The following is a 27,981-nucleotide window of genomic DNA, read 5'->3' as shown; positions in this document are numbered from 1 at the left end:
GAATCTGCTACCCCAGGGGACACAAACATGGCCTTTCAGATGTCGTTGGACTACAACTCCCATCATCCCCAGACACAATAATTTGTGCTACACCATCCCTGACAGATGCCTGTCCAGCCTGTTTGGAAACATCCAGCAAAGGAGGTGCCTCACAGGGTTTGGTTCCCACTTCCCTCTCCATCTTTCTGGTCCTTCTCTGAACCCGTTCCAGTTTAAATGCAGGGTCCAGAACTGGATACAATATTCCAAGCAAGGTTCGGCCATGTATCAATCATGTTTATTACGGTGCAAAACCAGCATAAGATAAAACAGTAGTGCATGAATCAATATCAAGTTATGAAACAGTAAAGTCATACAGTAGAGGCAGGGCGGTGTAGTGGTTAGAGTGCTGGACTAGGACCGGGGAGACCCGAGTTCAAATCCCCATTCAGCCATGAGACTTGCTGGGTGACTCTGGGCCAGTCACTTCTCTCTCAGCCTAACCTACTTCACAGGGTTGTTGTAAAGAGAAATCTAAGTATGTAGTACACTGCTCTGGGCTCCTTGGAGGAAGAGCGGGATATAAATGTAAATAATAATAATAACAACAACAACAAGAAGAAGACTTTAAAATTACGACTCTACTGTTATGAAGAATAAATACTATACAACTACTACCCCTTAGAGAAGAACAGAGGCAAAATGGTAAAATCACTAAGATCATGGTCAGGATTATAAAATTTGGCCATGTATATGCTAGAACCAGAGTGAGTGCTGGCCTGCCCTGTCAGCTGAGAGACCCCTGAAGCCCTCTGATCCAGAGAGAAAGGAATCCAGAGTCTGGGAGCTCTGAGGAGCCAGCCCTCTGCACCCCCATCAAAGAAAAGTCCACACCATTTCTCAGGTTCGAAGTTCCCACATTACCAGGGAGAACTTCCTCTAGCGCAGGAGGAAATTGGCAGCAAAGGGTGGAGATGGAGCATCAGGGTCGAAGAATGTGGCTGGGAGGAGAGCTGGTCTTGTGGTAACAAGCCTGAATTGTCCCCTTTGTTAAGCAGGGTCTGCCCTGGTTACACGCATAAGCACTGTTAGATATTCCCCTTAGGGGATAGGGCCATAGCTCAGTGAAGAGCAGAAGGTTCTTGCACACAGAAGGTTCCACATTCCCTCCCTGGAGCCTGTCCAAGAGAGGGCTGAGAGAGACTCCTGCCTGCAACCTTGGAGAGGCTGCTGCCAGTCTGTGAAGACAATACTGAGTAAGGTGGACCAGTGGTCTGACTCAGTATAAGGCAGCTCCCTATGCTCCTATGTACCATATGGAGCAACTCCCTCATTTGGAGCTGTCCAAGGTTCTGCCACTCTGGCCTGACCTCTCTGACTAGGCCACCCTTCAGAGACATTTGAGTCCGGCAAGAGGCTTCTCAAGTCCTTGAATATCGAACAGGTCTGTTATGTGCCGATTGTAGAGCGGCCCAGAGTACATGGGAACATGGGACGTGGCAATGAATCAGACGATGGCTCCATCTAGCTCAGTATTGTCTTCACAGACCGGCAGTGGCTTCTCCAAGGTTGCAGGCAGGAATCTCTCTCTCAGCCCTATCTTGGAGAAGCCAGGGAGGGAACTTGGAACCTTCTGCTCTTCCCAGAGTGGCTTCATCCCTTGAGGGGAATCTCTTCCAGGGCTCACACATCAAGTCTCCCATTCAGATGCAACCAGGGCAGACCCTGCTTAGCTATGGGGACAAGTCATGCTTGCTACCACCAGACCAGCTCTCCTCTCCCAACTCCCATCATTCCTGACAGCGCTCACATGTGGTCACTCATCCAACTAGGGTGGACCTGGCTGAGGAAAGGGGGCTATTCACGCTCACTACCACCAGACCAGCTCTCCACCCCAAGTAGGTACCCTTGATTTGTTTATTTAGAACACATTGCTGGGCTGGGAGTATTCCAGAACCCAACACCCCCACCCTGGCATAGAGATACCTGCAAAAAGAGCGACATTGGTCTGTTTTGCATCAAAGGGACAGCGTGCCTGACCGATCAGCTCCTCCCCTTCCTGTTCCAAAGTGCTGATCTAGGAGTCAAGCAAGGCAGAGGACTTAGACAGAGACATGGCCCCGCCCCTCCCATAAGCCCCGCCTCCCAAATGGAGATGGGTCCCTTCACGTCGCTTTCCACAACACCCTCGTCCACAGAGTAACCCAACAAGGCCCCAAGTCCCAGAATGCCTTGCACAGGACTGGCAATCTTCCTTCCCGACAGTTGGAAGATGGGCGGTCGCTCTCGACAGGCCCTGCCTCTTTTTACCTTGTAGGTGCGACACACAGGGTTGAAGGCATTCGTCCCACAAGCCAAGACGGTTTGGTCATTCTTTGGAACCAAGACTTTGATGTAGTTGTAACATTCACTCTAGACAGGAGGAGAGTCAAAGGGTCAGTGCTTTCCTTGGAGGGAAGAAATTATCCTGTCTCCCATAGGCCCCATCACCATCTCAAGTGCCTGTCAAAACTCTGTCAAAACTCTGGACCGTGATGGGTCCTGGACATCAAAGCCTCCTGGTCTTACCTGGAGTTTCCCTCTCATGGCACAGTTCTCCATGTCTTGGGTTTTCCACGTGAGATGCTGAGGGCAAATTGGAGACGAGATAGATCAGAAGGTGAATGTCAGTGAGGAGAGAGAAATCCGGTTCTAGACTGTACATGAAACAATTTCATATTTTTTTTATATAGCACCATTTGCTGCATGTTCTAAACAAAAAAGTCTCCCCATCTAAAATCAACCCAAATGAGACAACAGAGGAAAGAGAGAGAAGAGAAAGCGGGGACAAACTGGGGAAGTTTTTCACATTAATGGATTTGACATCTCGTAAGAACAAAGAAGTACCTAGGCAGGGACCAGCTTTAGACAGTGCACAGAACCATCTCACACTTTGGCAGATGCCAGACTGCAACCCCCATCATCCCTATTGGTCACTGTGGTTGGGGATGATGGGAGTTGCAGTCCCACAACAGATGGAGGGCTGAAGTTGGGCGGTCCTGATCTAGAGCAGGGATTCTCAACATTGGGTCCCTAGATGTTATTGGACTTCAACTCCCATAATCCCCAGCCCCACTGGCCTTTGGTTGGGGATTATGGGAGCTGAAGTCCAATAACATCTGGGGACCCAATGCTGAGAATCCCTGACTGAGAGGGGTTCTAGGCATGAAATATTCCAGTGGGGTTCCAGCTCATAAAACATACCACAGGTTTTAGTTAGCTCAAGGGATCCCGCAACATCAAGAGGATTTGGGGGGCGTGTGGAACCATCCTAGTTCCCAAGCAGAGAAGCAAAAATGGAAGACGGGAAGAAGATCATTCCATCAAGGTCCAAAAATACATTCAAAAGCTGCAGCACTGGACCAACTCAGGCGTGCCCCTCACTCAGACAACTGTTTTCAAAAGGATCTGCCAGGGGCCCATTCTCACAACCAAAGTGGGGTTGGGGGAAGCATTTGTATTTCAGAGTTGCACCAAAATCCTCCTCACCCTGTTCAAAGAGAAGTCATCCTTGGACCATCGGAGATCAAAGGCATAGACATGGTCCCTAGGGGAGAGAAATAAAGCAATCAATGGCCATAAAACTTAGCCCATATATTGGGTGTTGAAGTAGAGAGCACAGTTTCACATTAAGCATTTTGCCTGGATCAGAGTACTCCAACTTCTGGTATCTGCTTCCCTGTTCCAGGTGCAAGGCCTATAGCTGGTCAGAAAGGAGGGAAAGACTGAGATAGTGCAGTGTAGTGGTTAGAGCATGAAACTTGGCCCTAGGTTCAAATCCCTGGCTCAGTTGAGGTGCTCATGGGCTGACTTACAACCACTTACTACTGGCTCAGTTTAATCTGCCTGACAGTGTTGTTGCAAGCAGAGAGAGAGAGAAGATATTTGGACATCATGCAGAATCATTATGGTATTTCGTCTAGCTGTGTTTAGTTTGTGAGTCTGAACTTGCACCAGTCCACAAACCGTTGTTTATTTCGGGCAGTCATACCATAATCTGAACCCAAGGTTTGTAGTTGGCTTGTTTGTCCTAACTACAAACTTGTGTGGTGTCTGAACGCACAGTCGTGGTTGAATCTTGGTTTGTTTCAGCAGACCTGCCCTCTCAGAGCTCTTGCATAGAAAGAGACAAACCTAAACAATGGGAGGCAAAGAGAATGGGCAGGGACTTGAACAAACTACAACACGGTGAAACAAACCAAGATTTGGTTATCATCCATGGCACCAATCCAGGTTTGTTAAATAAACCTTCATTAAAATGAACTATGGTTCTATGCAGTGTTCCCTCTAACAGGGATTGCCAGATGATGTTGACTACAACTCCCAGAATCCCCAGTCAACGGCCACTGCAGCTGGGGATGCTGGGAGTTGTAGTGAACAACTTCTGGGAATCCCTGTTAGAGGGAACAGTGGTTCTGTGTGATATTTGGGGTGTGTGTGTGTGTGTGTGTGTGTGTGTGTGTGTGTGTGTGAGAGAGAGAGAGAGAGAGAGAGAGAGAGAGAGAGAGAGAGAGAGAGAGAGATTGAGATCTACTTTTTTAAAAAAAAGATTGTATCCTGCTCTGTCATCCCCCTCCCGCACTTTGTACCCTCCCCATAAACTACTTGGAGTGGGTCTGGGATTAAAATTCATTAAATTTTAAAGGAGAGCCAGCGTGGTGTAGTAGTTAGAGTGCCGGACTAGGACCGGGGAGACCCGAGTTCCAATCCCCATCCAGCCATAAGACTTGCAGGGCGACTCTGGGCCAGTCACTTCTCTCTCAGCCTAACCTACTTCACAGGGTTGTTGTGAGGAGAAACTCAAGTATGTAGTACACCACTCTTCCTTGGAGAAGGAGCAGGATATAAAATGTAATAAACAAACAAACAAACAAACAAACAAGTCTGTCAGTGAACAGGGATGCCTTTCTGTTCGTTAGGGTATTGTATGCCCTGGCTCTGAGGCCTAGAGCAGAAGAACCCGATGCAGACCAGCCTTGGCGTTGCCAGGCCAGTGAAACAAAATGGCCGCCAGCCCCATCTAACGGTGGTTCTCACTTACCGGGCTGCGATGAACAGGGTGTGATTGAGCTGCAGCATGCTCTGGAAATCCAAGCCCAGCTGGGCTGTGTCATTATCCCCTGCAAGGCCTCGGAAGTAAGGGTACCGAGCGCTGCCTGGTGGAGCAGGAAGAAATGCTGTTTCAAGACCTGCCTTGTCTTTTGGAGAAGCTCTAACCCTAAGGCCCATGGCCCCGATCCAAATCGCCCCCTCCTTCTACGTGCTGTTGACAGGGGGCAGAGAAGCAAGGATGCCAGAATTCATATTCTGTTTTCTTTTTCTACAGCCCTACCTGGAGATGCTGCCAAGGAGTGAACCTGGGCCCTTCTACATGCAGGCATGCCAATGATCTTCCACTGAGCTACGGCCACATCCCCTATCTGAGAGAGCTCACATGCAATCTCCCATCCAAGTGCAAACCAAGGCAGACCCTGCTTAGCAAAGGGGCAGCTGATGTTTGCTACCATATGACCAGGTGACCTCCCCAATCACTTTGAGAATTGTTGCTGCTGTTGAAAAGTGGTATACAAGTATACATCGCAACCATCACATGAATTGTGTCTTATCTTTGACCTTAGGGAGATTCCTATGGTACAAGGAAGCTTTTTCATTCTCCAAACTCAGCCTGGAGTCTCCAGAAATCGGAACCCATTCCAAGGGGACTCTTGAAAATTCAAACAAATTGATTCAAAACTGCTTGCACAGCGTGGGATGCATTTGAATCTATTCGAATTTGCCTGCATTCAAATTGATTCGAACGAATCCAATTCTGTGCATGCAGTTTCGAGTAGAATCAATTTGAATTTCTGGCACAGCCCTATTACAGAGAAAATAGTTCTAGGCCTTCTATGGGGGAATTGGGACTGCCTGGTGACCACTTTGTGGCCATACCTTTTCGCACAGTGATGGTGGAGTGACTCTTCTGGTAGGGAAGGGCCCATTACATAGGAACATAGGAAACTGCCATATACTGAGTCAGACCATTGGTCCATCTAGCTCAGTATTGTCTTCACAGACTGGCAGCGGCTTCTCCAAGGTTGCAGGCAGGAATCTCTCTCAGCCCGATCTTGGAGAAGCCAGGGAGTGAACTTGGAATCTTCTGCTCTTCCCAGAGCGGCTCCATCCCTTGAGGGGGGATATCTTACAGTGCTCACACATCAAGTCTCCCATTCATATGCAACCAGGGCAGACCCTGCTTAGCTATGGGGACAAGTCATGCTTGCTACCACATTGTGGGACATTTGCCCCCTAAAAGCTGGAGTCAATCTTGAGGGCAGGAAATCCCCCCTCCAAATCCAGGGATCCCAAATCCTACTCACCTGCCAAACTGACAGTGCTGAGCGGAGTCAAGTCCTTTGGGAAGGAAGCAGCCGATGTCACCAAGAAGAGGAGAGCAGGAGGGAGAAAAATCAGGAGCATTCTCAGAAAGTTCCTGGGAGGACAGCCAGGCCCTAGGAATGAACCATGCTTCTGTGTCCCTGGAGAGAGAGGCAGAGGGGAGAACATTCATTATAAGTGGCATGCATCAAGCTCTATGGAAGAATGCAATTTTATGGGCCTTGTGATCTCCCAGCAAGAGTCCCTGCTCTAGGTTCCTCCCCTTAGGAAGGCCAAATTATTCTTATCAGGAGCAGGGCCTTTTTGGGGGTAGCCCCCAGAGTACAGAATTTTCTCCCATGAGATTTCTGTACATGTTCCCCAGTTTTCTTGTACAGTGCCATGACAAGGCTTCCAAGCATTCCAAGATTAGCCAAAATCCTCCCTGCTTCTAAGTCATTTAAGCATGGTTTCCTTTTCTTTCTTTCCTACGCCTGATGAAGGAGGTTCTTTGAGTCACTTTAAGCCAAGGTTGCTCAACTTCAGCCCTCCTGCAGATGTTGGCCTACAATTCCCATAATCCCTGGCTATTGACTGCTGGGGCTGGAGATTATGGGAGCTGTAGTCCAAAAACAGCTGGAGGGCCGGAGTTGAGCAGCCCTGCTTTAAGCAGTTGCAACTGCACAGCTAAGAGTTTTCTGTCGAAAGTTGGGGTCAAATAGAGTTGTAAATGAAATAGAAAAATAGATAGAGATGAGAGAGTTTCCTCTGCGCTGTCAGTTTATTCTCTTTTTGGTTCACTCTCCTGCACCTGCTGTCTGGTTCTTGCACTGGAGAACCTAGGTCTCCACCACTAGAGATGTTCTCATAAATCACATGGCGCTGCCTTCTCATTCGTTAGACCAGTGGACCATCCAGCCAGGATTCCCCGCTCAACTGGCAGCAGCTCACCAACATTACAGACATGGATCTTTTAACTGGAGGGCTGAACAGGTACCTGCACTCTACCCCTGAGCCAAAGTTCTACAACCATAAAAGCTGGGGAGGAACTCAACAACAGTATCCCTCCTCCTGGCCTGCTGTGGGGGCATCTGCAGCAGTTATGGCATTGAAAGACATGGTGTGTGCGTGTGTGTGTGTGTGTGTGTGTGTGTGTGTGTGTGTGTGTGTGTGTGAATTCCAATCTCCCCTCCTTGGACTCTTCTATAACCAGGATTGCCAGGTCTCCAGATCTGGCCTGTCGTCTCCACCCCCAGCTGACTCTTGAAAGCAAAACTGGAGATTTGAGTGTTTTCAGCTTGTGAAAGATATTGGAAAAAATATCGGAAAGAAACATCTCCAGGAATAGCTTCGGCTAGAGCTGGCAACCTGATCAGTCAGAAAGCTCAAGAATGTGGAACTGAAGCATTCACATCTTTCCCCTTTCTCTCCTCTCCCGCCACGGTTTCCTGTATCAATAGCCAGATAATTCCCTGCCCTGAGGGGCTTACAATCTTTTGTATAGCGCCAAACATGGGTGGCGTTCTGTAAATAATAACAAAAACACTCCTGCACTCTGTCCTCCCCAAAAGACGGGCATTAAGAGTTGTTGTTAAGAATATTTACTGTATTTACCCGGATTCAAGACTAGGTATTTTCCCTTTTGAGGTTAGATATCAGGGGGTTAGCTTAAATTCCAAGTCCTTTTCCTTTTGGGTAAATAAGTATTTACCCATTTACCTGTATTTGTTTAGGGGCTCGTCTGAAATTCAGAGTTGCCTTGGATTTGGGTAAATAGACTACTTTCCTACCAAATTCTCAAAGCGGCTTATGCAGCAAAAAAGCAAGCAAGAAATAAAATGGACTTCCTGTTCCAAAATGTCTCACAATTTATTTATTTATTTTTAAGAGGAGGACTAGACAAAGAAGCAAAGAGGCATATTTTTAACATGATGATTCTCTTTATTGAGCAGGGGGAGAGTAACTGGCCCTATCCGTCCCCAGCACAGCACCCCTCCAGGGACTGTGGCTGCTGTCTATCTTAAGTTTCTTTTTAGATTGTGAGCCCTTTGAGGACAGGGAGCCATCTTATTTATTTATTATTTTTCTGTGTAAACTTCCCTAAGCCATTTTTGGAAGGGCAGTATAGAAATTGAATTAATTAATTAATTAAGAAAACAGAAATCGGAAAGCAGACACGGTGCTGAATGGGGCCTGCTGCTCCTCTCCCCCTGCTAAATATAAGAGAGCCAGTTAAAAGGTGCCTTTTTGCCCACTTAGCAAGAGGGCAGGTTTATAGACTCAGCTCTCTGAATAGCACCTGGATGAACCCCCAGCCCACACTATAAATATCAAGGTATTTACCACGGCCCCAATTCATTTGGTGAATAAACAGTGTGTACAACGCCCGCCCCCCGCTCCCACTCACCCCCCCCCCACGCCTGTTCCTTTACAGGGCCAAGAATTAGCGAAGGACAGCTGGCATCGGTGATAGGGTTACAATGAAAATCCCCGTCCGCAAACTGGATAGAGGGAAGAGTGAGGATCTGCAGGCATCTCCGGGACATGAAAACGTGGGCTTAGAGAGCCCAAAGGGTTGTTCCAAAATGTCTCACAATTTATTTATTTATTTTTAAGAGGAGGACGAGACAAAGAAGCAAAGAGGCACCTTTTAACGTGGTGATTCTCTTTAATTAGCAGGGGGAGAGCAACCGGCCCTATCCGTCCCCAGCACAGCACCCCTCCAGTAGGGGGAATACAAATGGTGAATATTTATATACTGCTTTTCAACCAAAGTTCCCAAAGCGGTTTAAAGGTAAAGCGTGCCGTCGAGTCGGTGACCACAGAACCATGTGGTTGTCTTTGGTAGACTATGGTGTGTGTGTGTGTGTGTGTGTGTGTGTGTGTGTGTGTGTGTGTGTGTGACCATGGCCATCTCCCGTGCAGTATGAGATGATGCCTTTCAGCATCGTCCTATATCAGCCAGCGTGGAGGAGTGGTTAGAGTGCTGGACTAGGACCCAGGAGACCCGAGTTCAAATCCCCATTCAGCCATGAAACTAGCTGGCTGACTCTGGGCCATTCACTTCTCTCCCAGCCTAACCTACTTCACAGGGTTGTTGTGAAAGAGAAACTCAAGTATACGGTACACCGCTCTGGGCTCCTTGGAGGAAGAGTGGGATATAAATGTAATAATAATAATAATGATGATGATAATGATAATGATAATAATAATATTGCTGCTGCCAGATATAAGTGTTTCTCATAGTCTGGGGAACATCCCAGCGGGAATTCGAACTGGATCCCTCTGGCTTGCTAGTCAAGTCATAGGAACATAGGAAACTGCCATATACTGAGTCAGACCCTTGGTCTATCTAGCTCAGTATTGTCTTCACAGACTGGCAGCGGCTTCTCCGAGGTTGCAGGCAGGAGCCTCTTTCAGCCCTATCTTGGAGACGCTGCCAGGGAGGGAACTTGGGACCTTCTGCTCTTCCCAGAGTGGCTCTATCCGCTGAGGGGAATATCTTCCAGTGCTGACACATCAAGTCTCCCTTTCATAGGCAACCAGGGCAGACCCTGCTTAGCTAAGGGGACAAGTCATGCTGGCTACCACCAGACCAGCTCTCCTCCCATCATTTCCCCATTGTGCCATTTGGTGGCTTCGAAGCAGTTTACATAGATATAAATAAATAAGTAAAATAACTTCCTGTCCCCAAAGTGCTCGCCATCTAAAAAAGAAACACAAGATGGACACCAGCAACAGCCACTGGAGGGCTGCTGTGCTGGGGATGGATAGGGCCAGTTGCTCTCCCCCCCCCCCCGCTAAATAAAGAGAATCACCACTTTTAAGAAGGTGCCTCTTTGCTCTGTTAGCAGGGGAAGGGGAGAATGTCATGACCCTCTGCCAGTCCTCTCGTCCCTCCTCTCTCGACCCCTCTTTTCTTTTGAGAAAGAGGAGGCACAAACGCAGACAGCTTCTGGCACTAAACAACAAAGCGGTCAGAGTGTTGGATCAGGGAAACACGAGTTCAAATCCCCATTCAGCTGTGAAACTCACTGGGTGACTCTCTGGGGCAGTCCCTTCTCTCTCTCTCAGCCTAACCTACCTCACAGGGTTGCTGTGAGGATAAACCTAACCATGTATGCCACTTTGGGCTCCTTGGAGGAAGAGGGGGCTATAAACGTAAAAACATTTAAAACAAACAAACAAACTTGAACCTTTTTAGGGTGGGTGGCACTTTTTTTTTTGATATATCTCTATCTCTATATTAGTGCTTTGCATAGAAAATGATATGGCACACCCATGCTGGGAAAAGTACATAAATAGTTGACTCATAGCAGTAGTGAAATATAGTGCAGGAGACCCTGTTAGCTCCCAACTGGAAAGATTCTTAGCGCGATAGAGCTAGAGGAGAGAGGGCGCTCTGATGACATACACAGCTCCGAGCTAAATATTGCAGATATTTACAGAGAACTGCACAACTCTGGTCCTCCAACGGCCATTGGACCACAACTGGTATCATCCCTGATCACTGGCCACTGTGGCTGGGGAGGTAGCCCAAACGCAGCTGAAGAGCTGATGTTGGGCAGCCCTGATTTATAGGATGTACAAAACTGCTTCTTCTTCTTCTTCTTCCTCCTCCTCCTCCTCTTCTTACTCCTCCTCCCTCCTCCTCCTCTTCCTCCTTCTCTTCTTCCTCCTCCCTCCCTCCCTCCTTCTCCTCCCTCCCTCCTTCTCTTCTTCCTCCTCCTCTTCTTACTCCTCCTCTTCCTCCTTCTCTTCTTCCTCCCTCCTCACCCTCTTCTTCCTCCCTCCTCCTCCTCCTCTCTTCCTCCTCCTCCTCCCTCTTCTTCTTCTTCTTCATTTGATTTCTATACCGCTCTTCCAAAAATGGCTCGGGGCAGTTTACACAGGAAATACCATATGAATAAGATTGATCCCTGTCCCCAAAGGGCTCACAATCTAAAAAGAAATATAAAATAGACACCAGCAACAGTCACTGGAGGTCCTGTGCTGGGGCTGGATAGAGCCACTTACTCTCCCCCTGCTAAATAAAGAGAATCACCACGGTAAAAGGTGCCTCTTTTCCAAGCATTGATAAAACCACACCAACATTTTCAGCAACGAACAGAGAGACGTGTTTGAAATACCTCTGCTAATATCTCGAGGATGACTTTAAGCGCCTGGCCAGTCTGTGGTATTACATGCCAGGCAGCACCTCTTCAGGGGAGGAGAGCAGGTCTTGAGGTAGAAAGCATGGATTGCCCACTTTGCTAAGCAGGGCCTGCCCTGATTTGCATTTGGATGGGTGACTGACGACATGCAAGCGCTGTGTCTGCTGTAAGAGATTCCCTGCAGGGGATGGAGCATTAGCTCAGTGGCAGAGCACCTGCGTTGTTGCGTGCAGAAAATGTCAGTGTCAATCCCTGGCAGCATCTCCATGCAGGCCTGGGAAGGACTCCTGCCTGAAACCTTGGAGAGCTGCTGCCAGTCAGTGTAAGTCAGTTCTGAGCGAGAGGGACCAGTGGTTCCTATGTCCTTCTGGGATGTTCTGTTTGCACAAGGGCTGATTCTCTCTAACCCCCCTTTGGATGCCCCCCAAACCCCCCTGCTTTTAAGGTTCCCCCCACCCTTGGGGCCATCTTGAGAAGAACATCTTCCATTCATGGAACCGCTGGTCAGAATGAGGTCCATGCAGAAGCCTCTTTACAGCCTATAGTACGATGCATTCGTTGAGACTGTAAGCCGCCCGTCCTCCGCTGACTTTAATGCCAAGAAGGCTTTTCGGTAAGGAGAGATGAGAAAAGCAGAATTGTCCCACAATAGGTTACTAGCCCCCTTTAAAAATACAGCTTAACACCTGTATTGACCCAAAAGGAAAGGGGACTCTGAATTCAAGATGGCCCCACAATTTCTATTTCGGAGAACTGCAGAACTCGGCAAAAACCTAGTCTTGGATTCGGGTAAACATGGCACATACTCAAGAGAACTTAATTTCTTATCGTTTGGCTATGCAAACTGCTTTGGGCACTTTTTGTGTTTGTGTTGAAGAGTGGTATATAAATATAATAATACTAATAATTTGGGTCAGTTACTCTCTATTTTGCATTTTCTGTTTCCTTCAAACAATATGTAATTAACATACAGAATACTTTATCCTCAGGCATGGTAATGGCTGCTAGCTTAGTCCTAATTCAGAAGAAAAACAAGGTATACTGCTTTTGAACATGGAGGTTTAATTTCTAGGATTCATTGCCAAATCTGTGATTTTTCTGATCCTTTAAAAAGACATAAACATAATCTAAGGCCCGAAGGGGATAATATTCAGAACACAGAAAGCTGCCTTTGAAAGGTGCCTCTTTTCCCCCCGTTGTCCCTTAATTTTACTTGCTGTGCAGATCCAAGTACTGTTTTTCTCTCCCTTTTTTCTCCACACTAGCTTCCCCACCCCGTTCTCCCACCCCTTGCTTCTCTGCCTTTCACAGCTACCTGAAAGCAAGGAAGTCAACAGGTAAAGCTTTGGACATCCCTGCATCTCCAGGCCAGGGAAAGCGACATTTTTGGGTTTTTTTGTGGAGCAAAAAAGGCCACACGGTTTTCCTTGTGAGTCACTTTCCCCCACTGCTGCAGGAACCACAGCGACATCTGGGCCTTTGGTGTCGAAACGGGTGTTTTGATTCTTCCTGTGATATCCCAAAGGATTCTAGGGGCGCCAGGAAAACGTCAAAAAGTGGCGACTCGCCCCCACAGGACCGCTAACCCACGTCAATAGCCTCTTGGGCCTGTTGGCTTGTGACGTCAGCGCTGGGCCTCCAAGGAGGGTGTGTGACAACTGTCTTAACTGATATCAGGAGTTGGAGAATCCTGCAGAAAGGCCCTGGGAGAGAACGGGAGTCTGGCTTTTTGTTGTTGTTATTAGCTGCTTCTTACAATTGCATATGACATTTGGCTGTATTTCATTAGCCAAATGACAACAGTCTCTGCCCCAAGTTGCTTACAGTTAAACGTTTGACAGTAGGGAAGGGAACAGGGCAGAGAGATTAGGGTAGCCATGGATGGATGGGTGCAAATGCATTACAGGTTCTTAGGCATGATTGAGCGCTCTCTCTCTCTCTCTCTCTCGTCACAGCTTTAAATGGCAACTCATCTACCCAATGATATTCCAGCATATTAAAACGGACTGTAATCTGCCCAGCAGCCCGCCCTCTGGCATAAAGCTTTCGGGCAGGCGAAAACCTTTCTCCACCCTTTTCGGGCAGGGTGGAGACTGCCTTGGTTGGCCTGATGGATGATCTCCAATTGGGAATCGATAGAGGAAGTGTGGCTCCGCTGGTCCTTTTGGATCTCTCGGCGGCTTTCGATACTATTGACCACAGTATCCTTCTGGAACGTCGGAGGCATTGTTTTACAGTGGTTCGGCTCCTACCTCTAGGACAGATTACAGATGGTGTCAATTGGAGATTGTTGCTCTTCAAAATCTGAGCTTAAGCATGGTGTCCCTCAAGGCGCCGTACTTTCTCCAACGCTTTTTAACGTCTACAAGAAACTGCTGGGAGAGATCATCAGGGGATCTGGAGCTGGGTGTTACCAGTACGCTGATGACACCCAGATCTACTTCTCCATGTCAACTTCTTCAGGAGCTGGCATTGCCTCCCTAAATGCCTGCCTGGAAGCAGTAATGGGCTGGATGAGGGAGAATAAACTGAAGCTGAATCCAGATAAGGCGGAGGTACTTATTGTGCGGGGTCAGAACTCTAGAGACGATTTTGATCTGCCTGTTTTAGATGGGGTCACACTTCCCCAAAAGGAACAGGTTCTCAGTCTGGGTTCACTTCTGGATTCACACCTCTCCCTGGTTTTCTCAGGCTGAGGCAGTGGCCAGGGGTGCCTTCTATCAGCTCCGGCTGATACGCCAGCTGCTCCTGTTTCTCGAGACCAATGACCTCAAAACAGTGGTACATCCGTTGGTAACCTCCAGACTGGACTTCTGTAATGCGCTCTACGTGGGGCTGCCTTTGTACGTAGTCCGGAAACTTCAGTTGGTTCAGAACGTGGCAGCCAGGTTGGTCTCTGGGTCATCTTGGAGTGACCATGTTACTCCTTTACTGATGGACTTACATTGGCTGCCAATAGGTTTCTGGACGAAATACAAAGTGCTAGTTATAAAGCTCTAAATGGCTTGGGCCCTGGGTATTTGAGAGAACATCTCCTTCATTATGAGTCCCACCGTCCATTGTGGTCCTCTGTGGAGGTCTGTCTCCAGTTGCCAGCAGTTTGTCTGGAGGCCACACGGAGATGGGCCTTCTCGGTTGCTGCTCCAGGACTATGAAATGTGCTCCCTATTGAGATACGATCCTCCCCATCTCTGACAATTTTTTTAAAAAAAATAAAATTAAAAACCCATCTTTTTAATCAGGCCTTTTCAGCTTCTTGATAATTTCCAGGTTTTAATTCTGTGATTGATTTTTAAATTGTTAGTTTTTATTTGTTTTTGTGTGTGTTTTAAACTGTTTTATCATTGTGAACCACCCAGAGCCACGAGTTTGGGGCAGTACACAAGTGTAATAAACAAACAAACAAACAAACAAATAATCCTCACTGAAAATGACTGGCATCGCCCACACTCACTTCCCTCTTCTGTAACCCGTTAGGGTTGCTGTTGAAATTTTTACTTGAATTTCTCCCTGGGTTCTGAAAGCCCAAATTCTTATTGTTTCCAATGTGGAGCTGACACATTAAAAACCATCTTCTTTTTATTAAAGGCCAAATATTCTGCAGTGTGTTATGTTTTTCAGTTCTTTGTGTCTTTCCCCCTCCTCTCCGTCAAAGGACATACATGTGCAAATGGATACAACACTACAAAAAAAGCAACCCTAACACAACAAAAAAGCAATCATATAAATGATTGCATCAAAAAATTTGGGGTGTTAGACCATCACCTCCAACAGTTCATATTTACCAGGGACTAACCCTAACTTCTGATATCTGTCCCTGGTCAAATTATTGTGTCAAAATATTGTGCCCAATATTTGCATTTTCAGGAGTGCCTTGTTAAAAAAATTGCTGTTAAAGGGTGTATGTAGGGCTGCTACTGTTGGACTGCAATTCCCATCATCCCCAGTCACAGTGGCCAAGGATGATGGGAGTTGTAGTCCAACAACAGCTGGGAGGCCAAAGTTGTGCATCCCTTTGCCATTGCAGCTGGGGATTATGGCAGTTGTAGTCAACAACATCTGGGAATCCTTGTTACAGGGAACGCTGCTTTCCACCCACCCAGTCCTACCCTGGATGGAGTCAACCTTCACTGCACAACAGGCAAAGATCTATCACCCAGGCCTTGAACAAGGCACTAATCTCAGCCTCAGTTTCCCCCGGCTGTAAAAAAAAGGAGATTGCAGCCCCTCACCTTAGGAACCTAGGAAGCTGCCATATACTGAGTCAGACCATTGGTCTATCTCGCTCAGTATTGTCTTCACAGACTGGCAGCGGCTTCTCCAAGCTTGCAGGCAGGAATCTCTCTCAGCTTTATCTTGGAGATGCTGTCAGGGAGGGAACTTGGAGCCTGGATGCTCTTCCCAGAGCAGCTCCATCCCTTAAGGCGAATGTCTTTCAGTGCTCACACTTCTAGTCTCCCATTCATATGCAACCAGGGCAGACCCTGCTTAGCTAAGGGGACCAGTCATGCTTGCGACCAAAAGACCAGCTCTCCTCCCTAGAGATACCATCATGGATTCAATCGAGCCCGGGACTCGTCTGCGTGCCAAGCAGGTGCTCAACCACTGACCCACGGCCCTATCCTCAATTAGACTGAGCAATGGGGCAGGTTGCCCAATGTGTGGGGCCCAATGCCAACTTTTTCTTATAAATAGATCAGGAGCAAAACCTGCGCTGAGCTGGGCACAGAGGTTTTTGCCATGGATGGCAATGAAACGGATAGGAGATATTTATGGCAATGGGTCACCTGGTTAGGAGGAAGAGGAAAGGAAGAGAGGAACGAGCTGGCTGGGCAAAGACACCGCAGCAGGCAAAGGGGTACGAAACGTTTAATGCCACCGAGAGATTCTTGACTCTCCAAAAAATGAAAGCATGTCTAGTCTTCAATGGCAAAGAACAAGGTTGTTGTTTTTTTAAAAAAATCCTCTTGACAACCCGCAACCAGCCCATCCTCACCAGAGAATAAATATCTAGCATATTTAGATAATATTCTTATCCCTACATTGAGGCGTCCATTTACTCTTGCTCGCCTAAATGCCCTTCCGACTGCTGTTAGGGATGGTAGATATAAAGGGATTCCGTTTAACTGAAGGATTTGCCCCTGTGGGATAGGAGCCGTAGAAACTACCCCTCATGTTATTTCATACTGTAAGTTTTATAGCGATGCTCATTCAAAACTAATTTCTCCTCTTTTGGGGAAGTTTCCAAGCCACTCTGATGAATTGTATTTAGCGTTTTTGTTATCTTACTTTTGCAAAGAGACCAATTTCAATGTGGCTCGGTTTTGCTACATTGTTTGTATTACACGCTCTAGTCTTATGTAACTTTTTGGTTGTATTGTCTGATCTATGATCGTAATAAAGTTTATTCTGTTCTATTCTATTCATACACAAGTACCTAGTCCTCATGGTGGCAGAGAACAGATTTTATCCCCACCCCTAGCACCATACAATCAGGCTCCCTCCAGATGAAACCTCTCTCCAAACCCAAGTTCCAAGTCCTCATGGTGGCAGGCAGTGCTCCCTGTAACAAGGTTTACCAGATGTTGACGACTACAACTCCCATAATCCCCAGCTTGTTACTGGGAAGACTGGTGGCAGGTTACTTTTATTTTCCCCACCAACACCAGGCCATTCTCATCCATCCCCACTGAGTTTGTAAGCAGCAACAAGACGAAAACGCAGCCAATCTTATTTTGGCTTGTATTTCCTTTCTGCTGCAAACACACACACTTTTCTCATGCAGCCTGAAAATTAATTTCTGCCAAGATCTCCATGCCTGAAGTCTCCCTAATCCCTTCCAACATAGCAGTCACCGTTCCTTCCCCTTAAAAAATAAATAATAATATATATATATTTCCCAAGACGCTGACGAGGTGAGACGAACCGCTGTGTCGGATTTGTTTACACTTGTTAAACCGAACTTTCCAGCTGGTGTATAATTAGAATCCAGGCTCTGGGGGGATTGGGTTTAATAATAATTCTATATTATATATTTATATCGTATATGAAGGAGAACTGAGCTGTAGGAGAGCCGGTGAAGGATGCGATCTAGGGAAGCGGGTGGCAGCCAGGCTCCGTGGGGAGGCAGGCTGGAGTCACAAGAAATGTTTCGGCTTTCTGGCTGGAGGATGTGGACCCTCACGGTGGTCTCCCTGACCAGGAGTACCATCTGGCCACGTTTCCTCTCTTGCTGCCCATTTGGAGTTGCTTAGGGGGAAAAAAAGATCAAGAGAGGAATCTTGGCAGACCTCTGGACAAAGAAAACACTGAACTAGCTCAGTTCTATAGACGATGCTGCCTACTGAGTTAGGCCATAGGGCTCTCTAGGTCACTATTGTCAGCACTGACCGGCAGCATCTCTCGGGTTTCAGACAGGAACCTTTCTCAGCCCTGTCTGAAGATGCCACTAGGGAGTGAACCTGGATTCTTCAGCATACTACGTTGTGGCCCTATTCTCGAAAGTTAAATTATGGAACCGCCACTCGTTTTGAACTGGTTTCGACGTTGTGTGTGTTTTCCATTCCAGTTCAGGTTCAACCTAGAGATTTCAGAAAGAACACCCTCTCTGCAGCAGTGGTTGGATCCACGTTCAGATTCAGCATCACAGACAACACCCACACAACATAGGAAACATAGGAAGCTGCCATATTCTGAGTCAGACCATTGGTCTATCTAGCTCAGTATTGTTTTCACAGACTGGCAGCGGCTTCTCCAAGGGTGCAGGCAGGAATCTCTCTCAGCCAAATCTTGGAGATGCTGCCAGGGAGGGAACTTGGAACCTTCTAGTCTTCCCAGAGCGGCTCCATCCCTGGAGGGAAAGATCTTGCAGTGCTCACACATCAAGTCTCCCATTCATATGTAACCAGGGTGGACCCTGCTTTGCTAAGGGGACAAGTCCTGCTTGCTACCACAAGACCAGCTCTTCCGCCAGCAGAAATCTTGCTGTGGCTACAGGCCTGATTGCAGCAGAATCCTTTGTGGTGTTTCACCCACACTCACAGCAAGGCCACATCAGTAGGACTACGAAAACACATAGCACAGAAACCTTGCTCTTTTTTTGCAGGGTTCGGCCCATGCACATTGGTCGTGCAGAAGAGCAGAAAGACTCAGACAGATTGTCAGCTACAAAAAGTGTTCGAATTCTAGATCTGATCAGAGATGTTTCTGTTATGCTGGAATTCAGGAGGAGTGGAACCACGTGGAGGCAAGCTTCTCTTCCCTACTCATGGAAGGCTGCACACTACGGCAGCGATCTTCACTATTTCCCACGCCGGGGCCATGCCAGAAAAAAACCTTCAGTGCGAGAGCCATTTCCCACTGCGCTGCCCTATGCATAGGGCTACACTTTTCGCACTGCTGGGAGCAGGGGCGGAGGTGATCACCTGGCGGCCCCTTGGCATGAGGGAGATCATGAAGAAAACAGGGAGGGGTGGAGCTGGGCGGCCCTCAGGAGATCGGAGGCCCGGATCCTTTGAACCCATCTGCTCAATCATAGCTACGCTTCCAGGTACTCTGGGCACGCCTCGCAAGACGGCGCAGGGCCTCAAGAACAGCGTTGCCTGGAAAAAGCTCCCCCCAGATGTTGTTGACTACAACTCCCAGCACCCCCAGCCAAAGGCCATTGCAGCTGGCGATGCTGGGAGTTGTAGTCAACAACGTTTGGGAAGCCCTCTTACCAGGCTCAAGAGGGCCCTCTTCTTGTTGTTGTTGTTGTTGTTATTATTTACATTTTCTATCACGCTCTTCCTCCAAGGACCAAAGAGCGGTGTACTACATACTTGAGTTTCTCCTCACAACAACCCTGTGAAGTAGGCTAGGCTGAGAGAGAAGTGACTGGCCCAGAGTCACCCAGCTAGTTTCATGGCTGAAGGGGGATTTGAACTCGGGTCTCCCCAGTCCTAGTCCAGCACTCTAACCACTACACCACGCTGGCTCTCTTAGAAGGAGCTCCCCCATCTCCAGCACTGGGCAAAGCACCCCACCCCACAGAATGGTCATCTTGGCATGGTGCCAGGATTCAGCTTTGGCTGAAGCTTCAAACAGGCCCAACAAACACTTAGGGTTGATAGAGTGAAGAGCCCAAGTCCATAGTCAAGAGGTATCTCCGATTCAACTCCACAGCGGGGAGGAACATGGAAAACAATGGCTCTGGGGTCCACATCAGGCACACAAAGTGGAAAACGAGCTCGCCAGCATCTCCCAGAGATAAATCAGGGAGAGGCTTCCGACAATAGCAAGCATCCCTTGGAAACAGGGATAGTGGGATGGTGTTGATCCCAGCCACGGCCCCACCAGTGGGTTTCCTGCTTGTGGGCTGGGCAAGCTATTCATTTCTCTATCATTCATTAAAACGTTCCCAAAGCAGTTTACAACAACATTTGACACCAGATAAGCCTATAAAAGTTACCCAATAAAAATATTAAGTCAGAGTATAAAAAATACATATCCAGTTGCCACCGGCTTGTCTGATGGCGACTCAGAGGCGGGCCTTCTCTGTAGCCCCTCCTAGACCGTGGAATGCACTCCCTGCATAAATCCGCCATTTGAACTCTTTATTGGCATTTAAGAGAGCCCCAAAGACCTACCTGTCCGGCCTGGCCTTCCAGGGTTTTAAAAATTGCTTTAAAGGGTTCTTAATAAATTGGGTTCTAGCGGCTTGATTCTATTTTAATTTTTTTTTCCCAATCATTGATTGATTTTGACTGTTTTGTGGTATTTGTGAACCGCCCTGAGCTATTTTGTAAGGGCAGTCTAGAAACCGAACAAATAAAGAAATAAATAAAAGTTCAAAACACACACACACCATGGGACCATAAAAGGCAGCAGCAGCAACAGAAGCACCACCACTCATAAAAGAGCCTGGGTAAAAAGCCGTAAAAAGCCAAGATTTCACTTGCTTTCTAAAAAAATGTGACTGAGTCTGAGGTGCAGGAGAACATTGGAAAGTCTGGGGGCAATGACCGAGAAGGCCCTGTCCCACGTGCACGGGACAATCCACCCCCTTTGGGCTCCTGTTAAGATCCTGCTAAGATTCTTCCAAGACATTTACTGACTTATATACCACGCTTCAACAAAAAAAGGCCTTCAAAGTCTACGTAGGGGGGACAACAAATGAATAATGGAGAAGTTGGTTTCCTGTCCCCAAAGGACTCACAGTCTAAAAAGAAACACACAACGGAAGACATGATTGTTATTGGTTTAATTAGTACATATTATAAATTAATGGGTTGGATAAGTGTACTCCGAGAGCCGTGGATAACCTGTAATTTGAAATCTATTTTCAAATCCAAACTGTAATTTATGTAGAGCGGCCTCCTTGGCTAAATCTCCGTGCATGAACTATGGAGGCCTATTCGGTGATATGCAGGGGATTTGTTATTAATCTGCTGCGATATATTATCTCGGGTCAGCGACCATAATCAAGGACGATGGTGACGGTGATGGCGACCACCACCCGCCACCACTGGAGGGATGCTGTGCTGGGGTCGGACAGGGCCAGTTGCTCTCCCCCTGCGCAATATAAAAAGAATTGCTGCTTTGATGGCCCTGTTAGGAGAGGTCCCCTGGCGTGCATGCACACAGACCCCCCAAGTGCTCTCCTGACCTCCACATCTTGCCTTTAACAGCGGCCAACTGGTGACATTTCAGAGGATACCTTCCTCCCGCAGAAGAGAAAATGATAAGGACTGCCTCAGGGGAAGATTCCTTCTCTCTGCGCACACACCCCTCCCCAACCTCCATCAGTGCTTCATTAATTGCAGCTTGTTCTCTACTGTGAAGAAGCAGGGGTGGGGGAGAAATGGCATCAAAACAGATGGAGAACAAGATGGCTCTCCATACAATGTCTTCCGAGCTTTGCATCACACTGCAAAATATTTTCCAGACCAGAACACGGCAGCTGGGTCTGGAGCAGGGGAGGGGGGTATACACAGTGCACCGGGCGCAAGGAGGAACTCTTGTCACCGCTCCCGCTTTCCCTGTTGGATTGCAGTCTCCGTGTGTCAAGCCCCAGCCCACATATTTATTTATTTATTTTTACATTTATATCCCGCTCTTCCTCCAAGGAGCCCAAGTACTACATACTTGAGTTTCTCTTTCACAACAACCCTGTGAAGTAGGTTAGGCTGAGAGAGAAGTGATTGGCCCAGAGTCACCCAGCTAGTCTCATGGCTGGATGGGGATTTGAACTCGGGTCTCCCCGGTCCTAGTCCAGCACTCTAACCACACCAGAGAGGGAGCCCTACGTGAAGGAGCACGAGTGCAAGATCTGCACACCCAGCACCGGCCAGAAGGGGGCCTCAGCTCTCATCCTACTGGTGAGCCAGCGTGGTGTAGTTGTTAGAGTGCTGGACTAGGACCGGGGAGACCCGAGTTCAAATCCCCATTCAGCCTCATGAGACTTGCTGGGTGACTCTGGGCCAGTCATTTCTCTCTCAGCCTCGCCTACCTCACAGGGTTGTTGTGAGGAGAAACACAAGTATGTAGTACACCACTCTGGGCTCCTTGGAGGAAGAGCGGGATATAAATGGAATAATAATAATAATAATACTGGGGGTGGATGGTGGGTACGGTGGGATTTACGTCTTGAGGTTCCTGGCTTGCTCACAGGGAGAGGCAGATGGCAAGAAGGGGCTGAGCTGCTTGCATTGCCATTTGCTTTAGATTTCTCTGTGTCTGGACTTAAACACGCACACACACAAACACACACGCACGCATACAATAATGTGCAGGGAAGGATAGACCTGTGTTAGAGCGAGAAACTGTGAAAATGACAGTGTGTTCAAAACCATCTGTCGGCGAGGAGCGAGTTGGCGCTATAAATACAACCATGTGCTCGGGTGTTTTATCGTGGGATCTTGGCCGACCGCGCGGCTCGGGAACACGAACACACACGCGCGCGGCGACAGACGCCGAAGCTTCGGAGCCAGAGAGACCGCGTCGGCGTTTAAACCGCTGCCGTGGAAACGCGGGGAGGAATTCTAGAGGTGCCAGCTCTCCCCTTCTCCATGTGCGTACGTGCACGCATGCGCGCGCACACATAACATGAGTACAACCGGCGTCAGAGATTCATATGGTCCGCATTGGCCGGCTTCCCAAGGAGGACTTTCATTCATTCAGGTGGGATGGGGGCGTAGTTCCATGGCAAAGCATCTGAGTGTCCCGGGTTCACTCCCAGGCAGTATCTCCAAGTCGACCTGGGAAAGACCCTGCCTCAAACCTGGAAGAATTGCTGCCAGTCAGTGTAGACCAGGGATTCTCAACATTGGGTCCCCAGATGTTATTGGACTTCAATTCCCATAATAATAATAATTATTATTATTATTATTTTTTACATTTATTTCCCGCTCTTCCTCCACGGAGCCCAGAGCGGTGTACTCCATACTTGAGTTTCTCTTTCACAACAACCCTGTGAAGTAGGTTAGGCTGAGAGAGGAGTGACTGGCCCAGAGTCACCCAGCTAGTTTTCATGGCTGAATGGGGATTGGAACTCGGGTCTCTCCGGTCCTAGTCCAGCACTCTAACCACTACACCACGCTGGCTCGACCAAATCCCCGACCAAAGCTTGGCCAATAACATCTGGGGACCCAACGTTGAGAATCCCTGGTGTAGACAATACTGTGGACCAAGAGACTGATTCAGTATAAGGCAGGTTCCTATCCATACGGGCAGGCCTGAAGTGGGTTGTGTAAGCACACCTCTGGCCAGTTCTCTCTCTCAAGCGTTTAGAAAGAGAGAGAGAGAGGAGCTGCTGACTACTCACGGGAACAGGACTCTGGTCTATTTATCATTACATGTACATACCACCTTTTCTAGAGACATAGGCACATAGGAAGCTGCCATATACTGAGTCAGACCATTGGTCTATCCAGCTCAGTATTGTCTGCACAGACTGGCAGCGGCTTCTCCAAGGGTGCAGGCAGGAGTCACTTTCAGCCCTATCATGGAGATACTGCCAGGAAGGGAACTTGGAACCTTCTGCATGCAAGCAGATTCCAAAGGGCTGTACTGAAATACACAAATCAGTATTAGAAAGCTTTAAGACAGTTCTTGAAGGACCAGTAAAATACAATTGTATATTATTGTGTGTTATTAAAACATAGTAGTATAAAAACAGACCTCTTAAAGGCCAAATGTACAGGTGAACAAAATAGTCTTTACCAACTTCCTAAAGGCAGTGAGAGAGAGCAACAAATGAACGTCCCCAGGAAGAGCTTTCCAGAACCCGGGGCAACAACCAAGAAGGCCCTGCCTTGCATACACACCAATCGCCCCTCCTCAAACATCGGGATGTGAAGCAGACCCTCCCACCCCATGACCCTGTTGGGTGGGCAGAAACATTTAGGAGAAGGAAGCTTTGCACTGGGCCTTTATCTAAGGCCCAAACCATGAAGGGTCATTAGATGGACCTTTAGTCTGATACGAGAATGCGATTCATCAAACGAAACGAGACAATATTTTAACTGCGATTCTGGAGGGTCATTTGCCCCAAGGCACATTCGTGTCGTGTCTCAGCAGGGTCACACTCCACACTGTCAGGTTCTAGGACTGGGGAAGTGGGAGTGGGGTTCGGCTGGTGATCCTAGAGGGCCAGAATGAGGTACGTACTCCAACACACTGAACACTAGAAAGGTCAATAAGGGTCGGAAGGGGCCAGAAGGCGATGCAAGATGAATTCAGAAGAAGAAAATGGTTGCTTATCGTCAAACTCCAATGCCCTCCCTTCAGCCTCTCAGAAGGAGAGGAGAGCTGGTCTTGTGGTAGCAAGCATGACTGGTCCCCTTAGCTAAGCAGGGTCTGCCCTGGTTGCATATGTGTGAGCACTGCAAGATATTCCCCTCAGGGGATGAAGCCGCTCTGGGAAGAGCAGAAGGTTCCAAGTTCCCTCCCTGGCAGCATCTCCAAGATAGGGCTGAGAGAGACTCCTGCCTGCAACCTTGGAGAAGCCGCTGCCAGTCTGTGAAGACAATACTGAGCTAGATAGACCAATGGTCTGACTCAGTATACGGCAGCTTCCTATGTTCCTATGATCTGCGGGGGGGAGACCTTCTCCCCACAAAAGCTGCTCCATCTTCCATCTTTTTTCTCAGCCTCCACAGTAACGAACCTCTTCCTTCCATATCCATTGTTTGGAAAGATACTCCCAAGCCGGCACACGCATCGTTAGCAGAGTTAATTACCATCTCGCCACGGTGTGCAGCCAGCGAGCACCTCAGCCATGCAAAGACGGTGGCTTTTAATTACAGAGCAGGCCTGGGGCCCAGGCACCGAGTGCCACAAGCCAAGGCAGAAGACAAAATTGGAGTCGGCCGCTGCCAGAATGCAACAGGCCACATTGCTAGTTTCTGCAAAACCGGTCGTGGCCCATCGGAGCTAAAAGTAGCAGCCCAACTTTTTAAGCAGAGGCACCATTTGAGTTCTCAGCTCTGGAGAATTTGATGTTTAGCAATGGTAGAAAATGGTTCAGCACCTATTGGCCCATGGAGGGGGTGGGGGGAATCTACATACTCCCCCCCCCATTTTTTCCTACAGAAGAACTCTGGGCCATTCTCGCGCATGAGCACTATTCACGTTATTATTTAGGTACAAATGGACACGTGGCAAGGAGAGGCTTGAGCTGCTGGCGCTGCGCCTATCCACCATATGTTCAAATGCATCCTGCAGTTAACCTCTGGAACTCACCGCCACAAGACGCGGGGTTCACCGCCAGTTCAACACAGAGGGTTTTTAAACGAGGATACTAGAGGACAATCGTGGTTGTTTAAAATATATACACATATACTGAAGGAAACAAGTTCAGCAGGCAGTTCAGAGCCTGGAACAAGATCGGGGACACCTGTTCATGAGGCAAAGTGCGATAGCCACCTCAGGAGGCGGATCATTCGGGGGCGGCTGCTATCCCAGCTCCTGTGCTCAGTGAATTTTAAAAAAAGAGGGGGACAGAGGGGAAGGAGGAGAAGAGGAATGTGGTGGGGAGAAGAGATGGCTGCCACTCTCCTCCTTTCCACTTCTTTTTTGTCCCTCCCCCCTTTTCAAATCCAGTGAGCACAAGAGGGTCCCTCACTGTGGGACACGAAGAGCTGTGTCTGGGACACGAAGAGCCGTGCGCCACTGGATAAGCAGGGGGCACAGCCTTTGGTAACCCCCCCCCCCATTTCTCACAATTTCAAGCCATTAAAAACTCCAGGGTGGCTTCTGCTAGTCTCCGGAAGATGGATGCCTCTGAGTCCCAGTTGCAGGGGAGTCACAGCAGGAGAGAGGGCATGTGCCTTCAACTCCTGCCTGTGGGCTTCCAGCGGCATCTGGTGGGCCACTGTGTGAAACAGGACGCTGGACTAGATGGGCCTCCTTGGGCCTGATCCCAGCAGGGCTGTGCTGATGCTCTTACGGGGAAGGCTGCAGGTCAGCCCTGAAGGGTCGGCAAACCCTAATCACGAGGGTGGCGGAAAAGAAGCAGATAGGAAACATAGGAAACTGCCATCTACTGAGTCAGGCCATTGGTCTATCTCACTCAGTATTGTCTTCACAGACTGGCAGCGGCTTCTCCAAGGTTGCAGACAGGAGTCTCTCTCAGCCCTATCTTGGAGATGCTGCCAGGGAGGGAACCTGAAACCTTCTGCTCTTCCCAGAGTGGCTCCATCCCCTGAGGGGAATATCTTGCAGTGCTCACACATCAGGTCTCCCATTCAGATGCAACCAGGGCAGACCCTGCTTAGCTATGGGGACAAGTCATGCTTGCTGCCACAAGACCAGCTTTCCTCTCCTGACCAGATGAAGACGTTTGCCAGCCTGAATGATCTTCTGGGGGCGAATGAAAAAAAACTTGGCATTTTCCTGCCTCTGGCCGGAGTCTGGAACAAAGACTGGCGTCCGTACACGCACATGCCTGCCTCCCCACCTCGCACCCAGCAGAATCCCGGAATCAAAATCTCATTACGAGAGTCTTACAGCCTCTCTTGCTTATTACCGAAACTCATCCGGTGAGATCTACAACAGCTATTTTTTCCCCTGAAGGTGAAGGTGGTGGGTGGTGGAGGGGAGAAGAGACGGCGTACAGGCATCCTTCCTGATTCTGTTTTCTCCCTCTTCACCTTGCTTTCTCTCCGAACAGTTGCAAGCAAGATGTCAAAACGCCAAAGAACCACACCGTGGCGGGATATGTCTCCTGGCTTGTTGTTCCCATCAGACGGAGGTTCCTCGGGGTGGAGAAGGGAGCCAGGAATATGAGCCAGCATAGCATAGTGGTTAGAGTGTTGGACTAGGAGCGGGAGGACCTGAGTTCGAATCCCTCAGCCATGAAACTCCCTGGGTGATTCTGGGCCAGTCATGTATCTCTCAGCCTAACCTACCTCACAGGGTTGTTGTGAGGATAAAATAACCATGTGCCTCTGAGCTCCTCCGAGGAAGAGCAGGATATAAATCTAAATACTAATACTAATTCTAATACTAATATTAATACAAATACAAATACTAATAATATTCTAGAGGTCTGACAATGACAAATATTTATATAACGCTTTTTAACAAGCATCCTCAAAGTCAGCCCTGAAGGGTTGGCAAACCCTAATTATACATAAATTTATTTATTATGAATGAATGAACAAACAAATAAATAAATACAAAAACAAACAAAAAAATGACTCCTTGTCCCCAAAGGACTCACAATCTTTAATAGAAACAAGACAGACACCAGAAACAGCCACTGGAGGGATGCTGTGCTAGGGACGGATAGGGCCGGTTGCTCTCCCCCTGCTGAATAAAGAGAATCCCCACTTTGACAAAGGTGCCTCTTTGCCCAATTAGCAAGGGAAGACACAGATAACCTGATATAAATAAATAATGGATAAACAGAGATCCAATTTATATTCAGTTTAATAACTCGGGATTTAAAAAAAAAAAATCTGTGCTCAGATCTAAACACACGGCCTGCAACCGTGTCTCCTGCCCTGAACGCTGGCACGGCTGCGTGTCAGACAGCGCCGGACTCTCGGGCTGGCGAGTGACCCACGCCAAGGCTCCTCCGCCGGGCGCTCGGCGCCATTAAAACGGCGAGGCGATTAAGCTCCGCTTCACGGAGCAGCAGCCAAGCGGAGGCCTGCTCCCCGGGGTCCCCTCTCGGCAGTCATTTGTGCCAGCCACAAATTGGCGCGGGCTGCCACTTAAAGCGATGTCTTTCAGAGGAAGGGTTTTGTAAGAAGAGGGAGCCTCCGCCCCCGAGTTTAAGGACATTAACAAGGCGGCGTGACAGAGAGCCGGGTCTGCGGGGAGCCTGGAGTGCGGCAAACCCAAGCCGGTCGCTGAGGGAACCGCATGGCGGTGGCTAGCTGGTAGGTTCGCCAGGCCTCACGCCTAGGCCTGTAGCCTGATGGTCGTCTCAGGTCAGGCCTGCATAAAACCCTGCAGCTAAGTGGAT

General features: G+C 48.4%; 1 protein-coding gene across 6 annotated transcripts in view; it reads right to left on the bottom strand.

The window, feature by feature from the left end:
• SEMA6C (semaphorin 6C) overlaps positions 1-27,981 on the bottom strand; it is a 147,622-nt gene that overhangs the window by 42,370 nt on the left and 77,271 nt on the right. For all 6 annotated transcript variants that reach the window (XM_053278272.1, XM_053278271.1, XM_053278270.1 and 3 more), the window contains 6 exons: positions 6,378-6,536; positions 5,060-5,174; positions 3,508-3,565; positions 2,548-2,604; positions 2,290-2,391; positions 1,966-2,056 (listed from right to left, as the gene is read on the bottom strand). In XM_053278272.1, the coding sequence (XP_053134247.1) occupies positions 1,966-2,056; positions 2,290-2,391; positions 2,548-2,604; positions 3,508-3,565; positions 5,060-5,174; positions 6,378-6,477 (523 nt within the window). In that variant the 5' untranslated portion in view covers positions 6,478-6,536. The remainder of the gene's footprint in view (positions 1-1,965; positions 2,057-2,289; positions 2,392-2,547; positions 2,605-3,507; positions 3,566-5,059; positions 5,175-6,377; positions 6,537-27,981) is intronic.

The sequence above is a fragment of the Hemicordylus capensis genome, chromosome 14 (assembly GCF_027244095.1).
Source record: "Hemicordylus capensis ecotype Gifberg chromosome 14, rHemCap1.1.pri, whole genome shotgun sequence".
Taxonomy (NCBI): Eukaryota; Metazoa; Chordata; class Lepidosauria; order Squamata; family Cordylidae; genus Hemicordylus; species Hemicordylus capensis.
The sequence above is the reverse complement of the archived record's forward strand: the minus strand, read 5'-3'. Positions and strand labels throughout refer to the sequence as shown.